Source organism: Glycine max, chromosome 19 (assembly GCF_000004515.6).
Source record: "Glycine max cultivar Williams 82 chromosome 19, Glycine_max_v4.0, whole genome shotgun sequence".
Classification (NCBI taxonomy): Eukaryota; Viridiplantae; Streptophyta; class Magnoliopsida; order Fabales; family Fabaceae; genus Glycine; species Glycine max.
Window position 1 is genome coordinate 30,411,093 of NC_038255.2, and position 22,289 is coordinate 30,433,381.

At 32.9% G+C, this 22,289-nt stretch overlaps 2 protein-coding genes across 2 annotated transcripts; one reads left to right on the plus strand and one right to left on the minus strand.

Moving 5' to 3' along the window:
* Positions 1–960: 960 nt before the first annotated feature.
* On the minus strand, positions 961–7,957 carry LOC100818386 (plant UBX domain-containing protein 1). Its single transcript, XM_003553849.5, has 7 exons — positions 7,786–7,957; positions 4,274–4,370; positions 4,077–4,148; positions 3,116–3,183; positions 2,717–2,846; positions 2,418–2,522; positions 961–1,545 (listed from the first exon to the last, which is right to left on the minus strand). Exons 1-7 carry the CDS (start codon positions 7,873–7,875, stop codon positions 1,334–1,336), a joined length of 774 nt encoding a protein of 257 aa, XP_003553897.1. The 5' UTR covers positions 7,876–7,957; the 3' UTR covers positions 961–1,333.
* A 1,280-nt stretch (positions 7,958–9,237) lies between these two features.
* LOC100818919 (U4/U6 small nuclear ribonucleoprotein Prp31 homolog) lies at positions 9,238–16,369 on the plus strand. Its single transcript, XM_003553850.5, has 8 exons — positions 9,238–9,517; positions 9,616–9,681; positions 9,811–9,948; positions 10,403–11,298; positions 11,417–11,487; positions 12,478–12,580; positions 12,744–12,819; positions 16,013–16,369. Exons 1-8 carry the CDS (start codon positions 9,515–9,517, stop codon positions 16,118–16,120), a joined length of 1,461 nt encoding a protein of 486 aa, XP_003553898.1. The 5' UTR covers positions 9,238–9,514; the 3' UTR covers positions 16,121–16,369.
* Positions 16,370–22,289: the final 5,920 nt, after the last annotated feature.

Here is a 22,289-nt window from a genome sequence, read left to right on the forward strand (position 1 = left end):
CTTATTAGACCACTTGTATCCTCTACAAGTTCATTAGAGACAATCTTTCTGGAACTGAATAGATCATTATAAATTATACGGTTCTCCCTTAGTATTTGTTTAGGATTCAGGGTTTAAATTATGAAAATTATATATAAATTAGAACATGAAATTTATCCACTAATAATAAAAAGAATATGAACATTATTTTAATCCAACATTTTGTTCATTTTATTAAAAATTATCAAATTAAAATATTTCTTAGAAAAAAAATTGTACCTTTTAACACTTTATTCGTAAGCATACCCTTAAACTTATGTGACAATAAATAAAATAACCTAAAAAATAAAATCCCTTGCTAGTCTAGCCAAAAAACAAAACCAGATTTTTTTAGTTCAGGAATTGCCTCGTAGGTAGCTTCACCTTCTTATTAAGAAGGTATATGCAAGAAGGAATTAATTGGAGAAAATGGGCCATAGGGGAATTGAAGCTGGAGTTGGGCCTGGGCCTTCTATTGTAACTGATAAAATACATTGGTTGGGGCTGTTGCTTCCTGCACTCTTTCCAGAATTTTTTTTTTTTTTTAGCTTCCAGATTTGGCCATTCCAGAAGCCGAAATCTGTAATCAATCCAGAATAAAATTTTACATTTCAGATTTGGAGGTGCAGGAAACAACAGCCAGTAGGTTGGTTGATTGGGGGCACAGGGAATAAAAAGGGAAATTGTATAGTAAATGGGGGTAATCAGAAAATTAGTGGAAAAATAGGAGTCTACAGGTCTCTGGAATACCAGTGTTTATTGATAATTGAATCCAATTTTTCCCATAATTTTCGTATCCCTAATTTTCAATTGTAAAATTCTCATTCTCACAATAAACAAGTTTCTGTTTTCTTCTAGTTGTTTCTCTCTGATCCACTCTACCATTCAACTATATAACTTGTAAATGCAATCTATGGTTAAAAAAAATAAAAGACAGAAATATTAATAAGCAAACAACACTACCGCGATGCTTGCATCAAAGAAATTTTCTACAGCTATGATGTAACATTGAAACAACACATACAACCGCTCTGAGACGGTTGCATTCACCAAGAGAATCTTATCCAACATTTTCAAACATTATCTACAAATTCATGTAAAGCAGAAGGAAGAAAAGGAAGCAAGGGTGAGGAAGAGAAAAGGCAACTATGATGTGTTCTTGTGGACATTGCCATGATACATTGAACTAAGATGTAATGTCAACCCACAAGAATAGTGACCTCAATGAGCCATTTATATGTATGAATGTAAAGAGAGCCCAAGTGAAGCTCCTTTGCTGCAACAATATGATCACTGGACGTCTAAGAAAGTGAAATCACATTTTTAGCCACTTTGGTTTAACAACCTTTTTCTCAGCAGGTTTGCGTTCTTCGACGGGATGGGGATGAGTTGCCACTGCAGGTTCTGGTTCTGACTGTACTACAGGCTCAGATTGCTGGCCTTGATCAATTGCATCGTGCAAATCCTTCAAAGACAATATCTCTTCTTGGAGGTAAGGACTAGTATGGTCACCCACTGTGCTATCACCTACACAACACATTAAATAAGACAGGAAAATATAAGAGAGCTGGTCGTCACTAAATCCCAAACAAGGTGAGAGATAACTTATCACAACCTCTTTAACAGTGTCTAATTAATTAAAAATACACATCAATGGTATTGTATTATATTATGTGAAAAATAAGTGAAGCTACTGTCATTTATATATTGATCAATGCTATACACGTAACTGCATTTGCTTGATTAAGTAGTACAATGTTAATGATAGATTTGAAGGGATACACATGTTCACAACAATATAGATGCATCAACAGTGCCAAAAGAGAACATATAAATATAAAAACTGAATTTCTGCAGATCGGTTGCAAAATAAAATAACAAGAGTACAACTGCACACTTGAAGGATTTGAACATTAAATGGGCTTCAAAACCGACCATACAAATACTCAAAAAAGTCTTCAAAAAAAAAGGTCTCATGGAGAAATAGTGGAATTTATATAAATATCAAGCAGGTCAATTCGACTGTATCACATAACATGAAAAATTGGGAAGTGGGGGGGGGGGGGGGGGGGGAATTTTTGGGAAAATACTATCCCACAAACCCCCAAAGGGGGAAAAAATCCAACCCCAAAACATGGAGGGGTGATATTATAATCACATGATAAATTAGTTATGTCACAACATTAATTCTCCAGATATTTTTGTCATCAAATTAGTTATGTGAAGATATAAAACAGTTGCCAAGTATGTCCTTTTTAATTGCTACTTCAGTCTCCATTAGAACAAATATGAAGACATTTTAGATAGTTAACGGACTAATTTGGAAACAATTCTGGCACTAATCTTTGGAGGATTTAGGTATTTACTTCTGCAAAAAGGATTCTTATGACAGAACTTACCTTTTGGGACATTGTATGAGAAGTACACAATGGCACCAGGACAAAAGCCAGCAGTGTAAAAATCCCGAGACATGTCATTGATCACCTTCTTAGGCGGAGTAGTGTCTGCATTATAAAAGTACATGTGATTTATTTTTCAAATCATACCCAAAGAAACCCTCTATTGGTTAGTAATTTATAATCCTTCTCAAGAGAAGTTGAGATTCATCATGGACCATGCTTACTAATGTATGAGTTAAGGGAATTTGAATTATACTATAAAAAGTCGGTACAAATTCTAAACACCATAACATGCTTACATATATAAAATGGTTGCTCTGGCTGTGCAATAACTTTAGTGAGGAGATCAATTAAACTCTGGATTGTTTCGGATGGGTGGAAGGTAACCTCCAACGTGTGATTATCGGGGAAGCGAACTCTAATTACAGCCTGCAAGCAATCATAGTATATAATTAGCAAAATATTGTCCATATTTAGGTCGATTTGTTTTCTGATTGTTCCTAATTATTTTCATAAATAGGTTGATTCTAAATTTCTAGTCCCTATTCATGAGACTGATTATCTCATGTATATATATTAATTAAATATTGTAATGTTATCATGGAAACACAACAACAGACACTATTCACTATTTTCAGTCTCAACTGCAACTATAATAATAATATTAAGAACAACAAAGAGAAGGAGCCAGACATTACTTTGGTTATTCTTGACCTACGAGCTGCCTCTTCTGCTTCTCGGATTTTTCGAGTCTTCAAGAATTTATCTAAGTAAATTGAATACATTTAAATTTCAATGTCATGGAGTGATAATTTTGTCGAAGTATTCTAACAGTTAAAAAAAACTAATTCTGTTTAGCATCACCCTTTCAGTGAGTATTATCACCCATCAGTTGTAAATAAATAAATAAAACACATATATACAATTGCATTTAAAAAGCCAAAACGTGGGAGAAAATAATATATTTAGTAGAGGACAGTATAAACAGTGTAGAGTATGATATGGCACTTCTAAATGCTGCAAACAAATGGTTAATTGACATTGGCCATTGACTAAATAATCGTTTTTGTCCTCGTTATTTAACTTTTTGTTTTCTCAACCTCATTAGATTATCAGTTTTTAAAATAAATAAAAAATAACAACATATTTTTATGACTGGTAATGAGCGGAACGGAAAGGAAATGAGGGGAAGAGGATAAAATCCCCCTGTTTGAGAATTTAAAATAGATTGGAGGGCAAAAGAATGGAAACGAAACAATTCTCCATAATTTCCCCGCAAAGATAAAAATATCACTTCCCCATAATTGGGGTGGAATGGGGGGAACACACAAGGACAATGGAATTCGGTTTTGTTGCTTTATTAATCTTCCAAACAAGCAGAATGGTAACTTTGTCCCATTCCTACACTTCCCATCCAAGCCTATTCCCTCTTGTTATGTTTGTCCAATAAATGAAAAAAAATCTGAACAAAGAGTAAAATGGAGAAAGTGTACATCAATGCAGATGCATAAGTTTATATGACTTGTAATCTTATTTAGGTAATTGTTCAAATTAGAAAATTTGGCATATTCCCCATATGAAACAGGGCCTGAAAATAGGTGACAATGTGGTTAATAAATTTTACTCCTTTGCTCATGGAATGATTAGTATCATCATTACCTTCCTTTTTAGTAGCCAAAAGCCTGTAATAATCTTCAGCAGTAAACTCATAGAAGTCATCAGTCTCCTCTCCTACATACCAACAAGAAATATAAGTTTAATCAGGATATTTGAGAGAAAAACAATATCAACAATTGAAATTTTACAAGCAAACATTTTCAAGGGCCTTGGAATTGTCTAAGATAAGGTGCTATTACCATTGGATAATGCAGCCTTTGAAGATAAAGAAACAACTGATGTTTCAAAAACATGGATCTCTCGTCCAAATCTTTCTTTCACAGCAGCAAGCTTGGCCTGGTTCAACAAAATATAAGGGTAAACGAAAGATCATTGAATAAATAGTTCATTGAAGTGCAGAAGCAGTAAACCTGAACTAGGAAAAGTTGGTAGCAGTACAAATAAATAAATTAATAATACATATGCATTAGAGAAAAATCCAATGTCTCATGGAAGATCAAAGATAACAATCATTTCAGAGGACAGAGAGAGGACTTCCTATTTCGATTTAACAAGTCCAAATATCCAAGAGTGTTTGCATCTCAAATGAAAGGCTCAACAAGCCCATTTGTAGTTTCAGACTGTTATTAAAATTGAAAAATCACGATTAGATACATCATACATGCAATTCTCCCAGCGATGTGCTGAATTGAACCTTGAATTGCAATAAATTTCTGCATCACACAACTCAGTTCGCAACTGGGTCAGACATGTAACCATGTCAGGTCATGCATATCCAGCTTCTGAAAAACACTAAAAATACATACAAAATAATTGGGCCAAAAGGGAGGGAAACAGCCACTCTAAACTCTCCAATGTGATCCACACGAAACATTTTAGAAAGAAACCCTATTTTTCTTTTCTGTCCTCTGCATCTCCCCAGTCCCCACACACTACAGTGGTACATGTGCTTCATATATTCTGTCTCCAACTATTTTATTTCTGGTAGCATTCAATATTGGAGGTTTTTCTAGTTGTGGTTCCTTACCTCTGTTTTGGTATTTCTATACTTCTTGTTTTTCCTCTTTGTTGCTGTCTTTATACTCATGTTGGGCTTTGTGCAGTTAAGCATCTTGGGTGAAAAATGGGTCACACAAAAAAGGAAGAGACTAATATTACTTTATTAACTATATAGTGAGCAATTTGACTTCACAATGCTAATATATAGATGTTTTGATATGTTTCTTCCATGTTAAAATGCTCTCAGATTTATGTATTTTAGTTATTTATCATGAATTGGTGCTTTTATATGACTTTGATAGCATGTATATATTATTTTTAATTACTGATCATGAATCTTACAATTGACAATATGGTACATTTTGCAATTCAAAAAGTAGGTCTTCTAATTCACTATTTGATTCGCAGTTTGAAAACCATCATTTCAAAAACCAAATACAAAAGGAAAAGATAAGCAGAGCTTGTTCAGTCAGCCCTGGCTCCAAGAACAGAAAGCTGAGCATGACACAAATTAAAAACAAGCTTCAGCCAGACCAAAGAACTCCATGAGAAAGCTCCAATACAGATAACAAAGAAGTCGCATCGAAATCGGAACAGAGAACACAAACAGATAGAAGAGATGAGTTTGAACAAGATTGAAAAGTTGGAAGAATCGGATTCAAATGGTGTCACATGAGAGAAGACTTTGGTTTTTTTTTTTTAACTCAGATCACAAAACCTGACTCCGAACCCATTTGCAACAACAGTGTTTGACTCAGAAAATTGCAGATCTCACGATCTTGTAAGATCGACTATCTCAGTGCTGTTAGACCAAATCACAATCTTAACTCCAATCCAGCACAGAGATGGCTGCAAAAATCATGAAATCATGCAATCTCACACAGTCTATGTTGCAATTTTGATAACACTGATAATGAGAATTATGATAACAATAATGCACATTCTGCACTCAGGAAATCTTTGTAAATTTAACTACACAATGCCACTCATAGACATCATTTGAAAAGAGCCAGTTTGAATTCCAGCATTTATTATTTAAGCATGAATCAAATTATGGATGAGATAGCCATCACTCATCACTGATGAATCAAGAAAAGGAGTAAATTTTAAAGTTAGTTGTGGGGAGAGGTTTTGGAATCAACCGATTTCTCATTGTGTAGGAATAAGACAGAATATACAAAATACAAATTCACTAAGACGCAAGATAACAACATCTCATAGGTGATAACAGGAGATCACGCCATATCACAAGTTACACTTACACAGCTTAGGTATCTTGCAACCCATATTACAAAGTGATGGGAAGATTGATGAGAATGTCAAACATAGATTTAAAAGGGGTAGGGGAAAACCCTTTATGAAAAGTTGAACAAAGGGAAGATAGTCAGTCTTGTTAAAAGGGATAGAGAAAGACTACTGAAAACACTGTGAAACTTCAATGAAGACCTTGATTTAAATGGTTTTTACAGAAACTTTAGTACTACCTTCGTTCCTATATACAAAAAACAAATGGGAACATTTTTTTGTTCCTAAATATAAGAAACATATGACCAACTTTAAATGCAGTAATTGCTAATTTCCTTCTATACCCTTATTTATTGTAAAGACTACTAATGAGATAAGTCATACTCATTGGTGGAAAAAGTTATCCCTTAAAAAATGAGTAGTGTCATTAAATGCAACCACCACTTAAACCATTTGATTCAATGGGTACTTTTGGAATAAAATTCAAATTTATGATATTAGTAATTAAAGTTAACCAAATTAACTACTTTTATTGGTCTTGATGAACTGGTATTCATTTCTTATATATAGGAATGGAGGTAGTATTTGATAGGACCCAATGACTTTTATAGATCCATGTAGGCAACCCTGCTTAGTGGGATTGTTTCTGTTGTTAATGGGCATGAAATATCAATCAGTGTTGAAAGTGCATAGTCTAATTAGTAACCTCTAGAATACCTTCTTGCAATTAAGAGTAAAATAATTATAAGACAAGGTTGATTGAACAGTGAAAGAATCTAGAAAAGGTTGTGGATTAATCTACCATACTAACAATCAAATTCTGAGAAAAGGGTAGCAAAAGAAACACAACTAATATTTTCCAATTTGCCCACAACATGAAGAACAGAACTAGATGCTCTAAATCATAATATAGTCATTCAAGATGGGAGTTGTCCCAAACAATATCTAAATGATAATTTGAGATGAATTAGACGAGCTAAATATCATTAACAGACTAGTTCTATATTAAACCAGACGCTAGCACCACAAAATTAAAACTTTACAACACCCATGTCAATGACAAATCATATTGCACACGGAATGGGTATATATAATGCACTTTCTTCCCGCTTTTGAGTAGCACAAATTAATTGTTTAGTTCTTGTGTTTTTCATCCTTAAAATTTGAATATTTGCTTTTTTATTGGGTACCTAGTTAGTACATATCAATGTCAATTAAAAAAACACTGGGAAAACATAAAGACAACGCTAAGAACAAAAATTCTTTGCTTTCCAAGGAAGTCAAAAACCCAATAATGAAAAAAGAAAACTTGCAAGAAACCCACAACAGGAATCTTCAAATAATCAAGAGAAAAGGAAAATATAAACCAAACCCAGATCGGAAACGAAGATGAAAAGATTAACAAAGGGATGGGGATAAATCAAAAGACCCAGAAATCGCACTAAAAACAAAAATATTAAAACAAGAAAAAAGAACAAGAATTAGTGTAGTGCCAGAAGAGAGAAACCTTAGCAGTTTCAGCATCCATGTCGGTGGAACAAAAGCTGGTGACCCTTCTCCGCTTCGAAGTTAGTGGGAAGGAACCACTCACGACCATCAGACGAGAAACGAAACACTCTTCTTAATTCTGTTCAGCCTCGTATCAATTTTTGTATCTTCTCTGCGCTGTTTCACTCTCACACACACATACCTTTTATACTACTCTCTTTGGAGCATCATTTAATTTTTAATTTTTTTACCGTTTTATAATTTTTAATTTTTTACCGTTTTATAATTTTGCTATTCTTTGTCTCCATTTATTTTTTATTTACTTTATGATCAAATGTATATTTTAATTTCATATGTTAAAAAAGATGTAATAATATTATTAAAACATATTATTATTATTATTATGTTACAAAAAAATTGGCAATATTATTTTATATTAATGCTAAATAGAAGTAAAAATAATAATTTTTAACTAAAATATGTTAAATAAAATTTAATAAAAATAAATTCATTTTTAAAATTATATAGTATATATAATAATGCTGTAAGTTTAATTAATAAATTTAAATTTGGTTTGATTTGAATTTAATGTTATATTTAATCTAACTAAACCAAAAAAATATTTTTATTTTATGTTTGATACTTTTTGTCTAAAAATCAAACTAAACCACACTACAAATACATATTTATGCAAGGTAAGGGTTGCAAGTGATTCTTGGAGTTGCTAACCTACTTTTGTTTTACATCTATTATATAATATTATTTATATTATTCATTATAGATTTATTTTTTTTATTTTACTTGGAAGATGAGTATTTGTTTAAAGGGTGAGGTTGGGGGAGTGAGAACCTGTTTTAGAGCATTTAAATTTATTTATGGTTTAAATATGTTTTTAGGCTTTCAAGCTTTGGTAATAATTTTTTAATCTTAAAAATATTTGTTTTTTATTAGTTCTTTAAATTTTTGAAAAATTGATTTTAGTCTCTTTCATTATTTGTATAAGTGGTGTTATAATTTGTGATGATTTGTTACTATCAATTTTTTAATTTAGTTTTTTTTAAATGATTTATGATAATTCAAAATAGTATATAAAATATCGTGACAATTCTACATCTATATATATTTTTTTAAAACCAACCTAAAAAATGACTATCAAACCATATGAGCTAAATATGTTGGTGATTTAAAATAATTAGAAATAATTTTTTAAAAGAAAATTTTTAAATAAATTTTGACATTTATAAATCATCACAAATTGTGAAATCATAAATACCTTGAATAAAGAAGAACTAAAAGTAACTTTTCAAAAAATTGAGAGACTAATAAAAGCAAATAATTTTTTTAAGTACTAAAAAATAATTATCCAAATTTAAAGAATTAAAAATATATTCAATCCATTTATTTTATTTTTAAATTGACATTAATTTTTTTTCTTTTTCTATTTTTTCCTTTAACCTTTCCTCCTCCTCCTCCCTCCGTTGAACACCACTATCTCTGCCGACCGTCGGCTGCCGCAACCTACGTCCTCTCCCTCAGTTGGGCGTTGGGCGTTGGCGTGGTCCTCCTCTTGTCCCTTTTCTGAAAGGGGCCTCTTATCCAAACAATAATGGGCCAGGCCCATCACGTTCGCGCCCGCTTTCATTTACACACAGGAAAAGCCAACTTGTGTTGTTTCCTTAGTTCTCCTCTCTTCTTTCTGGAGTTCTCGCCATTCATCACCCCCACCAATCTCCTCCTCCTCCGTACACATGGTTTGTTTCACTCCCATGCTATTTTTGCATGTGTTTCAATTTTAACATTTTCAATTTTCGATTTGGGGTTTCTTATTTTTGTGAAAGTTTGATTCCAGGCCACGCTTGCCGATTCTTTTCTCGCCGACCTCGATGAACTCTCTGATAACGAGGCTGAAATTCCCGTCAGTATATAATAACCTTCTTCATTTTTCCCTCTTTTTTTAAATTTTATTTATTTAACCTGCAAATTTTGAAGGAAAAATGGTTTTGTTACGAAGAAGGTGGTTGGCTCTAATTTTGTTTTGTTTCAGGAGGATAACGATGTGGATGCCGCAGACATGGAAGAGGATGTCGATGGCGACCTTGCCGACCTAGAAAACCTAAACTATGATGACTTGGACAGTGTTTCCAAGTTGCAGAAAACCCAGAGGTACACTGATGTTATCCAGGTTAGTTACTCATCACGTTCTTGTAAGCCGTTTTAAATTGTGGCCACGTTGTTGTCGTTGCCATTGTTGTGTTATTTATTGACTTTGGTAGAATCTAGAATCTGTCTGACTAAGCTGGGTAGTAGTTGCAACCAGAGTTTTAAAATGCTGTCGCGGTTGCAGTTTCAATGTGATCCTTGATGTTGTGGGAAATTGTGGGCAAATGTGGTCAATGTCATTGTGTGCAATTGCGGTCACAGTGACTCCAAAAAACTTGGTTTTGTGGATGAAATCGTGGTTTTATTTTAAAAACCTTGGTTGCAACAAGAGGTCCCTCTCATTGTTTTATGTTGTGACAATGTTGTTTTTTGTCTTTTGAGTTTCATTTTTTCTGATATCTAGAGTGTTTTATTTATTCAGACATATATATTGACATGGGTGTGTTAATAAGGGCAAATGTTATTTTTTATGGCAGAAAGTGGAAGAGGCACTTAATAAAAAGGAGTCTGAGGTCTTGTTTCAGGTAGTGGATATAGAAGATGATCCTGAATACCAACTGATTGTGGATTGCAATGCACTGTCAGTTGATATTGAAAATGAAATTGTTATTATTCACAACTTTATTCGTGATAAGTATCGGTTGAAATTTCCGGAGCTTGAGTCACTGGTGCATCACCCGATTGATTATGCTCGTGTTGTTAAGAAGATAGGAAATGAAATGGATCTGACTCTTGTGGATTTAGAAGGGCTTTTACCCTCGGCTATTATTATGGTTGTCTCTGTTACAGCATCAACTACAACTGGAAAGCCTCTCCCAGAAGAAGTGCTTAGTAAGACAGTTGAGGCCTGTGATCGAGCTCTTGATCTTGACTCAGCAAAGAAGAAAGTTCTTGATTTCGTTGAGAGTAGAATGGGCTACATTGCACCTAATCTTTCTGCTATAGTTGGGAGTGCTGTTGCAGCTAAACTCATGGGGACAGCTGGTGGTCTAGCATCTCTTGCAAAGATGCCTGCTTGTAATGTTCAGCTTCTTGGTGCCAAGAAAAAGAATCTTGCTGGGTTCTCCACAGCAACATCTCAATTTCGTGTAGGTTACCTTGAGCAAACAGAAATATTTCAGACTACTCCTCCTTCTCTAAGGATGCGAGCATGCCGACTCCTGGCTGCAAAGTCTACACTTGCAGCCCGAGTAGATTCAATACGTGGGGATCCATCTGGAAAGACTGGAAGGGCTTTCAAGGATGAGATTCACAAAAAAATTGAGAAGTGGCAGGAGCCCCCTCCTGCTAAGCAACCAAAACCGCTTCCAGTTCCAGATTCTGAGCCTAAAAAGAAGAGAGGTGGTCGTCGTCTTAGGAAGATGAAGGAAAGGTTAGCATTCTTTAAACTTATTTGTACTGTATTTTTTAGTTGCAGGGTTGAGGGTATGTTTTCTTTATGCCTTTTGCTTTTGTTTTTTTTTTTCATGACCTGTTGATTCTTTTGTCAGGTATGCAATAACAGACATGAGGAAGTTAGCCAATAGGATGCAATTTGGAGTCCCAGAAGAGAGTTCATTAGGTAATTTTACCAGATTTCACTTGTCCTGGTCTGATTTACATTTCGCAATTCATTTTTTTGCTGCGTGCATTCATATTTATTATTGTGAATATGCAGTAATAATAATTATTATTGTGATTTATATTTATTATATTAAAAATATAGGGAATTAGGAATTGGATGGATGGGGAAAAAGAGAATATACAGTAGTGAGAATTTGAATAATTATGATGTTGTGAGAGTGATACAAAACTATGTTATGAACCAATAAGCTGGACCACATGAGGAATGTGAAGGATTAGAGGGGTAAAAGGAATGCGATGTTCTGTTAGGATGTTAGTAAAGAAGAGGAGTGGAGAATCTCTGATATGTAGTTCCGCTAGTTATCTTCTGTGATTTGTTTTATCTGTATTACACATCAGAGATTCCATTGATCTTTATATTTACTCTGATATTGAATCAGCACAGAAGATAACTAGCTGTTTCTATTTTTGTTCTGGTAATTCTGGTCTGTTTCTTAACAATTATTGCTCCTACTATACTAATAATTGATGCACCAAATATACATGAGCGAAATTAACGATGCAAAGGTTAAGAAATTCTGATATTTTATATTCAAGTGGAAATTATCAAAATGTTTCAAACGGGTGGAATGTAAAGGCAGCCAAAGGCAGCCAACCCTAGGTTGGGCTGCCTTTACAAATGAAAAATAGTGAAAAATAAGATGAAAATTAGAAACATGTTGAAATAGCAATTTTTGGTTTTGGAAGTACAAGTATAAAAACTAGTACAATAGGACAATAGGTAGGATATTCTGCTTCTAAATTATAATAGTCCATGTCTATAATCCAGGTCAAATTACAAGGGTAGTAAGAGGGTAAAGCAATTACAAGCCTAGTCAAATTGCTCTTCTAACATAATAAGTTCCTTAAGTATGAAATCCTTGGGAAACTTAAATGTAAAAATGTCAATCTCCTTATTTTCTTATATTTTTATGCTTTTGAATTATAGGAGATGGTCTGGGTGAGGGCTATGGAATGCTTGGTCAGGCTGGCAGTGGCAAGCTTCGTGTGTCTGTTGGTCAAAGCAAACTTGCAGCAAAAGTTGCTAAAAAGTAAGTGCTTCTTGTTGCTTTTAGTCAATTAGTTCTATATATCTTATTGTTTTCTAGTTATTTGATTGTGTTGCAAGATGCTAAATTATCATTCTTGTCTATATCATATTATTTATCTTACTGATCAGAATGACAATTCTGATGGACTATTTTCATTTGTCAGATTCAAGGAAAAGAATTATGGTAGCAGTGGTGCTACCTCTGGTTTGACATCAAGTCTTGCATTCACACCAGTGCAGGTTAGTGCACTTTGTTTCTGTAGATTTTCTCCTGCTCTTTAGGACCATAATTAGTATAAAAGTTGTCAATTTTGCACAAGATGGTTATGGGAAGCTGTGAATGGAACCATTGTAAAAGCATGAGAAGCTAAAAAGGAAATTTAGCGACAGAAACCAGTGGGTTACTTCCCTACTGCTATTGCTACAGATTTATAAGACAGCTACAAGGTGGGCAAGAAGATATATAGGTGTTTGACTATTACTGGAGCTGGGAGAGAGGATTGTTATAAACTTTGCATTGACATGCATATTTCTAGTTTTCTTAGGTTGCATAAACACAGTCTGTACCTCTTGTGTATTTCTCATCACTTCATTTATTTTTATTCCTCCCCATTTTTTGGCAGCATATTTTTAGCTGGATAACCTCTTAATTTAATGGAAATCATTATTAATTTGATATGGTGAACTCCTGTTATGAACATCAAAGATAAAAGCACAGAATACAGAAGGAGGAAGAAGCTTAAGATAGTGGGGGAGGAATTTCCTTATAATTTTGCATATCCCTTCTGTTAATACACCTCCAGTATATATAGTCATATGCGTTTGCTACAAGACAAAAGCTAATAACAGAATCTCTAAGGCACTAATAGAGAGCACTATAGGACTAACAGAATTACATAAGCATAGAGCACTACTGCTCATAACAGAATAGAGCACTGCTGCAGAAACCCACTAATGGAATTGGTGCCAAAATCACTAAACATAATCTTTCAAGTGTTGAGTCATTATCTTCCTCTTCCTATCAACTCCTGTCCTTTGCTCCTCTGTTTATCTTTCAGTAAGTCGGTGGGGATGTAGTTGAACCAATTTTTTCATATGGGATGTATCTGTGTGAGAACGGAGGATCATGTGTGGATGGGTTAGATAACATTGTAAGTTTAATAGAAAAAGCTCTTTGATATGGCAGAAAATCAGACACTACAAAAACTGAAAATGGAAAATTGCAGAACCTGCTAGCTTCCTGCCAAATCCCACTCCTCAACTGAAATCTTGCATACCCCTCTCATCTCATTGCTCCTCTATTATATTCCCCTTTTCTCTAACAGAATGCCATTATCACTTTCTCCTCTCCCTTGCTGCTACAAGACTAGGAAGTTACAAGAAAATACCCAATGCATGTTCCTTTCTCATGTGAATCATTAACACCCTGTGTTTCTGTTCATTTTCATTCATTCAATCAATGGAAACTGGGTTTGTTGCACCATATTACGGGTTAATTGATAAAACAGTTCACATTGCCCTTGCTGCACCTTCATTGAGAGTATGACATATAGTAGTCAATAGCGTGCTATAGTGGTGTTGTGGAGTATAACAGAGTGGTTTTCAGTAGCTTCCATAGTGGCTGCAATTGTGGCACTATAGCAGCACAACTGTGATGAGTTTTAGAAACCTTGTTCAATTTTTTATTCATGCAACATGCATTTCTCTCACCTGTCTCAACAGACCATCAACTCTCAGTTCTTGCCAGTGCTGTTTCCAGTCAAGTCCAGGCACACACTATGTATTGTCCTGTCAATTGTTGCACATCCTCTACCCTTTCAGTTCTCATAAAAGTCTTTAGATAGGCCTGTGCCCTTCCTCTGCTCTTGTTCTGTTGCTCTTCTGTTTCTTTTTTCTTTTGTGTGAATGTGACCTAAGTCCTCATTCTATTGCCCGCCCCCTCAGTATGTTCTGTTTGGATTGCCTTTTCTTTTTTTAATAATTAACATCAATGGTCATCCTTGAAGCAGTTGTAGCTTCATTCACTTGGAGGCTTACACTTATTTAATTTCTTGAATTTTGTTGTTATTGACTAACGTGTTAAGCTTTAAGAATGTGATTTCTGATTATTTATGTAATTTTAGGAGAAGAAAACGATCTTTTTTTGTACATTGATCGTAATTACATGAGGGATTTATATAGACAGAGATGGCTAGGTGATATCCTTACCACCCTGATTACAAAATAAATACAATGATAGAAAGAAAATAAAGGAGAATCAAATCAGATTTCCATAATCTGATCTTGATGTCAACTAACTAAATCTTCAAGAGTAAAGGAGAATAAAATCAAATCATATTTGGATAATCTGATTTTGATTTTAACTGCCTAAATCTTCTAGGATCCTTGTTTGAAATTTAAATTTACATACAGCTGTCAACAATTAACTTCAGATGTTATCAGAATTCTGAGATGAGATGCTTTGATGAAAAATAGTTGTAACTAGTGTTTTGGGGCTGGATGCTATCCAGGATTGATAGTATTATGACTTACCTTCACCCCATTTCCTAGCACATGCTGAATTGAACGCTTTTTATGATTACTTGATTTGTGAAAAGTAATTTACCCATTTGCGCAACTCCTTCGGTCTCCCCTTGAGTGTTTTGAATGGCACTTTGCCCATTTACCCAACTCCATAAACCTTGTAACCCTCTCCTTTTAAAAGCCAATTTGTAATGAAACTCTCATTTTGTGTGATTAGAGAAAAGAGATGCCGCGTGACAGATTGACTGCACAGTGCACAATGATCAAGCAAATCTAGTGGTTTCCCTTCACCATTAACCTAAGGCATCTTATAACTCTACAGGGCCTGCTCAGTAAATTGAGGTTGAAATTGGAAATATCTGTTTTAGTATGTGAGATATAATTTAAACATGAGAAGCACCAAGTAATTCACAAGGCAAGAGAGTAATCTTAAACACATTAGTTCTCGATGAAATCCTATTATAAAATAGTGACCAACATGTATGGGGATAAGTGTTTGCTTTCTGGTAGAAGCAGACATTTCTTAACCTTGCTTTGGGGTAGGTTAGGTTCCTGAGTAATCACAATATGCTATCTAATGGATGTTTGCATAATTATTTGCTATTCGTTGTTGTTATGGTGCAATTTTTTCGACTTTGACTAAAAACTACGACTTTTTGTGACTTTTTCCTGTCTCTTTTTTCATCCCTGAAATGCGTTGTTATATTTCAATATGCTTTCACAGGATTTATATTGGATAGCACATAGATATGTTCTTTCTTATTTAATGCATATCATTCATTTAACTGATATTTATCATGGATGATGGAATATTTTATTTTGATAACACTTTTAGCACAATAACCATAATTAGTTTTTCTTTTGTTGTAGTTTTGCATTCTTTTTGAATTATTTATATATTCTTTTTCAGGGGATTGAGCTGTCAAATCCACAGGCTCATGCACACCAACTTGGTAGTGGAACTCAAAGCACGTATTTCTCTGAAACTGGAACATTTTCAAAGATCAAGAGGACATGAAACCATACATGAATGCAAATTCTTGTTCAGTCCCCTGGATTATTCTTGGTGGACATGCCTAGAAATTGTTGATGCTGATGGATATTACTTGATAGTTTTATGGTAGATTTTTGAAGAGTAGCCATGTTTGTTGTTGATTATGATGTTGATACCTTCCATTGTATATGACTTCTGCAGTGCCTTATTCCAGTTTCCTTTCCGTAGTAACAAAGAAATGTTGATCAATATAGTGGCAATTTTCATGGCCTAGCTTGAGAACAAATTGTCAATGTAGAATTGTAGACCAAGCTCGTGTCAATTGAGACCAAGTTTCTTTGCGAGCCATTTTAAGAACTACTATTTTCATTGGCCATGTACATTCAGGGGAAATAATTCCCCTACGTGTTTGGGCTAATGATTGAACATGAATGGCACGCTACTTTTAAGGACAGCTAGACAAACCCCTTTGGTTAGTTAGTGCCATGTCTAATTAAGAATGTCAATAAGTTGTGGAAAGTCTAACCGTGGTAAATAGAATGGTAGTAAATTTGGCTACGTTACTTTAAGGGCAGTGTAACATTGTACATATATTTAGAAGTTAGGTAACACTTTTAGTTGTTGGTCAAGAAAATGAATCTTAAAAATTTGGTATATTTTTAGTACCTTAAATTAGGTCTGTTTTCAGTCTTCCAAATCAAAATTTGTATTTTTTAGTCTTTTAAATTTTGGTGGAGGTACTAAAAAGAGTTGCAAATTTTTATTTTAAAGGACTAAAAAAATAGATCCCATAATTTGAGAGACTAAAAAATAGTTAAGCCTAGAAATTTCTTTACAAAATTTAAGATATAATTTTAGCAAAATAAAGCATATTTCTATTAGTATCATTTTAAAATTTCATTCAAATTTAGAATGGAAATTGAAAGTGTAGAAGTCATAAAGTGCTCTATAATATTTCGTGATTATAAAATAAATACATTAAAAAACTTTCGGAAATTTGATGAGGGTTTTATTTTTTTTTGCACGATTTGTCAATCAATTAGAAATTATTTTAGGTATGATTTCTAAAATAGTTGTAAATTTATCATAATTTGTGATAGAATAACAATGCCAAAAACATTTTTTATTGACAGTATATTTTAATTAAATTCATGTGATAATATAAAAATTTAATCAATTGTAATTGTGAAAAAAAAAACTTGATAGCAACCCAACTTAACTTTGATCTTAACTAGATTAAAAATCACATTAAAAACTTGAAAATGTTAAAATTCCAAGGAAAACATGAGATTAAATTATAGTAGCAATGAAAGGTTTCTAAAAAATATTGAATTATGAAAAATTGAGTCATACTATGTATAAAAACTCACTCCCTTTTGAAAAGCATTTTCTTTCATGGCTATGTTGTGGATCATAACTAATTATGAAAGAAAAAAAGATGTTACATGTACATAAATTTTTAAAACAATTTATACAACATCTTTCTATGTGTTTATCTCTTTCTACCTTATCATTTATTACATTTTAATTTTTCTATGTCCTCTCACTTTTCTTCTTCTTTTTCTTTGTGGTAAGATTTGTTGTTTGTTGTACAAGTATCATTTCCCATATTTTTGTATGTCACGGTCCGCTAACATCACCTAGCGTTAACTAACGGTAAATATGGAAGATTTAATTTTAATCAAAATTAAATTAATTTTGGTTAAGAAAATATAAATACATTTTTCTTAATGTGGAGAATAAAACATTACACATGGACGATTTCAAACAAATAAATAAGTAAATAACTACAACTAAAAATAAGATGTTGCTTAATGTACTCCCACTATTGCTTCTTGTTGTGCCCCATTGCATTCCGGAATGTCCAATCCAGAATGCAATTGTCCCAGTAGGAAGCAGAGTGTGAGTGCAGGAAGTTTTAGCTCTAAAAATATCTAGATAACATCGTTCCAACCCAGTGATTTGCAAACTCAAAAGAGAGCATGCCCATGTGTTGTCTTCCCTTAATCTCTTGAAGGGCATTGCTATTGGCCCCTACCATTTGCTATTGACCCCTACAACAATTGCAAAATTATCTTCCTACCCTCCTTGGTTTCCTACACCCGCAAGCCCTCCCCTTCGTCTCACACTTCCCCACTCACGATACCCCAATCCTCCAACTATTTTAACACAACAAAATCATAATTCTATTGTATTGATCACAAAATAAAGTAATGATTATGTTTTTTTTTGGCATTTTGTAAACAAGGGAATTGTAATTTCTTTGTTTGGTTTGCAACACATAAAGAAATTATGATTTTGTTGTAGTTTGGATTTTGACACACAACGAAATCATATTTCTATTGTTATGTTTGACAAAAATCTTTCTTTTGACATGAGACTTGGAAAATTCCTTCAAAATCAATTTTTTGTTTGCAGAAAAGGTTTTTATTTGGCAAATATGTTGGACCTTGAGTTCCATTCAAAGTTGCATGAAATAGACAAATTATACATTAAAATTGAACATATGAGTAAAAAGTTATGCCCTTTCAAAATTCAACACAAATATACAATGTTGGTTTGGTGAGGATGTTTGGTTTGGATATGAGTGTTACGGAGTGGTGGAGTCAGAGTTTGGTGGTGGTTTGCCGTGGTGTTGGGTCACGCAGTGGTGGTTGGTCACGGTGATGTGCGCGCTAGAGAAAGGAGTTATGGGAGATGGAGGACAAAGTGGGAAAAGGAGGAAAGAAAAGAAAAAAAATGAAAAATTCTTGGCCTTTTGATTTAAAAAGTAACATCAGTGATTTAGAAAAACTTTTGTACTGTGTAATTTTTTTTTTTACTTTTGCACGGACGGTAGAATCTATCTAGTTCTAGACGTGAGCAAATGACACATTGGGATAAGTTTATGTTTGTCCTTATTTGGTCCAAATGTTTTTTTGGGGTCATTTACTTATACGTAAACCGAGTCTAATTGAGACACAAAATATATAGAATAAGATCAGGTCAACTGACTTTAAAACATGATATATCAATTTTAGAATTATCTATAGTTAAATTATGAAATAAAAGAAACTAGTGTGTGAACTCCATGCGATGCACGAGATTAAATTTTGATGAAAAATGTAATAATTTTTTTAATTTGTATGTAACAGTATAAAAACAAATTTATATCCGTAGTATAAAAATATTTAATATATGAATCATATTTTAAGAAATTGATTATTAATAATAATATTTATCATTACTAATTTAATTCCAACTATTCTTAGTTTCACAAAAATATTACAATATTGTTAAAAATTTAAAATTCCAAGAAGTCGGATATCAAATTTTTTAATTAATTAACATTAGTAAATATAAATTTAATTATTTAACCCCAAATATTATCACTTTCAGAAAGAGAATTTATGACATTTTAAAAAAATTAAGAATACATTTATAATAATTTAGTAATTAAAATTAGTAAACTTGAAATTCAAATTATTAATTTAACCCAAATAAGATTTTTATTTTTTTTTAAAATGTTTAAGATTTCAAGAAAATACTTATAATAAATTTAAATAATCACAAGATGAAAGCTTTATGTATTAACATAAACATCTATGCATATATGGATATTTTATAAACTCAAACTCACAAAGAACATACTTTTAAATATCAAATCAACCATAAAACAGCCCAAGAAGTAGCATACCAAGAAAATAATAGTTTTAGGGTACACATGCCTTTGAAGCATTCTAGAAAGAAGAAAAGGAGTAACTTGAGAAAGTTTGAATCTTTTAATACCCAAAAGACTTTCTTCTTGAGCAAATCACCACCACCACTTCTTGGACCAAAGAATTATGGAAGAAAATGAGAAAAATGATGACAAGATGGAAAAGTGCAAGAACTTACCAACTATTTGAGACAATGGTGAAGAGAATAGATAAAGTCTTGGTCTTGCAAGTGAGTAGCAATTAAGAGCTTGAGGAATGTGGTATCATAGTGAAAGGAAGGAGAGAATGGGGATTGCTTCCACATGATTTTGGGAGGGAGAGTTTAAGAACCTTGTTCCTTTTTCAAATCTTTTGAACCTTTTCACTCCCTCTTTAGATTGGATCAATCAAGAATCAATATATCAGAAAATATAGATTGAAATACACTTGAAAAACTCTTTTTTAGTTATATAATATATGATTAAGTGAACAAAGATTAAATCATACATATAACATGAAGCACTAATGGAGATTAGGGGAGAAAGATTAATGACAAAAGCGATTTATATTGGTTCAGTCATTTCTAACCTACATCTAGTTAGATTTGACAATCCTAGTCAAATCTTTCCACTAATATCCTTTAATTTACAAACACAATTCACACAAAAAAAAACAAACTCAAACCATTGTTGAACCCTACAACAATGTGAGAGAAAACCCTTTACTAAACCCTACAACAAAACCCTAAAAAACCCTTTTTCAAAATTCGACCACTAATAAAAAAAAGAGTATAAGGAAAGAGTTCACCAAATTCTAAAGATTCAAATCTTCTTAGCACGTGGTTGAACATGATCCATAGTCTCATCTCCAATCTTTTTGAACAAAGATGTGAATCTTATTGATCTCCATCACTTCAGCACAAAAACCCTCTTGATAACTTCCCTTGATCGAGTCTTACAATTTTAAAACAATTTGGAAGCTTAAAGACTCAATGATGGGTCAATTATTTATAAAGGTTATATTAAATATAAACTTTAATTTATTAAATCCAGTGAATAATCGATTAAACTATTCTTATCATACTTGGGTTCTCTATGAAAAACAAATTCATCGGATAAAGAAACTTGCAATCAATTAAATCAATCTTACAAAGCCATAAGTGGAATTTTGGAAGCAATGTAATCGATTATCATAAGCCTGTAATCAATCAAATTGACATTATAATGTATTCCTTCTAAAAGAACAAGCATTTTAATCAATTACGAAAAAGTTGTAATCAGTTAAATCAAAAAACTTGGTTGTATTAGAAACAAGTCTCTTGAAACAATCTTGCCTTGTGTAATCAATTACACTCAAGTCATAATTGATTACCAAGTGTTAATTGTTCAATATAATTCTAAAATTTATAGACAACTAACTTGGTGAATCTAGTGATCGATCAATTAAGCATGAACTGAATAAACTAGTTCTATAATACACATGCTAGTTCTAAAACAAACAATACAATGCACACCTATTAAAATGTGTTTTAGCATGTAACATGATCAAAATCAAAACCTAATACTAAGTTGTTGAACCTTCAATCAACAAATGTGAAAATGGAAAATGAGTGAAGCGAGCACAAAGTTAAGTCTTTTAGGGCTTTAGGTCTTTAAAAAAAAGGGGATCTTCCCTCAAGGAGAGACCAATGAAAAAAGAGTATTCACATTAATTTCTCACTTGTGTATATGCTATGAAGCACCGACACGGACACGGACACGTGGACACCTGTAATGTCCAAAATGTAGGACATAGACACGGCTATATATATATATATATATATATATATATATATATATATATATAATTAAATAAAATAAAATTACATAAAATTAAATATGAGCGATATGTATAAAAGATCAAAATTGAAAATCAAGATTTATATATTCATCATCATCTCAAAAGAACTTTTCTTATGATAATGAGTCACAAAAAATACTAAGAGATCTCATTATACAATTTGTACGCTTTGTTTCTTTACAAAAATAATTATAAAGCAAGATGATGAATTAGCAACTTCAAGTCTTCAACAATTCCACAAAATAGCAATCATCATTGAAAAAGACACCCTTTAACTCTGGTTCATCTAAAGACAAACTAGCAATTTCAAGTATACCACAATCATCAAGTGATCCAAAATCATCTCCAACTACATCCCACATTTTAGTTTTCTCTTGATGATATTGTGGAGTATTCCTTGAGAGAAGTCGTAGGTTGCTATGAACAAATACTAAATATTCAGCTCTATGTTGTGCCATCTTGTTTCTCTTTAAAGAATGGATAAATGAATATGTACTCCAATTCCTTTCACAACATGAAGATGAACAAGGTTGCTCAAGTAGCTTAAGGGCAACCTTTTGAAGTATTGGAGCATTAATGCCATGAACTAGCCACCAAGCTTTTGGATCCATTTGACCTCTATCATTTAAAGAATCAAGATCATCAAAACCTTCTCTTCCATTCGAGAAGTTGACAAA

Coding starts and splice junctions, on each gene's coding strand:
- LOC100818386 (XM_003553849.5), bottom strand. CDS start 7,875: ATGGTCGTGAGTGGTTCCTTCCCACTAACTTCGAAGCGGAGAAGGGTC. Junction 4,149..4,273: donor AAAGGCTGCATTATCCAATG/GTAATAGCACCT, acceptor GTTGGTATGTAG/GAGAGGAGACTGATGACTTC. Junction 3,184..4,076: donor TTTGGCTACTAAAAAGGAAG/GTAATGATGATA, acceptor CAATTTACTTAG/ATAAATTCTTGAAGACTCGA.
- LOC100818919 (XM_003553850.5), top strand. Junction 9,949..10,402: donor GGTACACTGATGTTATCCAG/GTTAGTTACTCA, acceptor TTTTTATGGCAG/AAAGTGGAAGAGGCACTTAA. Junction 12,820..16,012: donor TTGCATTCACACCAGTGCAG/GTTAGTGCACTT, acceptor ATTCTTTTTCAG/GGGATTGAGCTGTCAAATCC.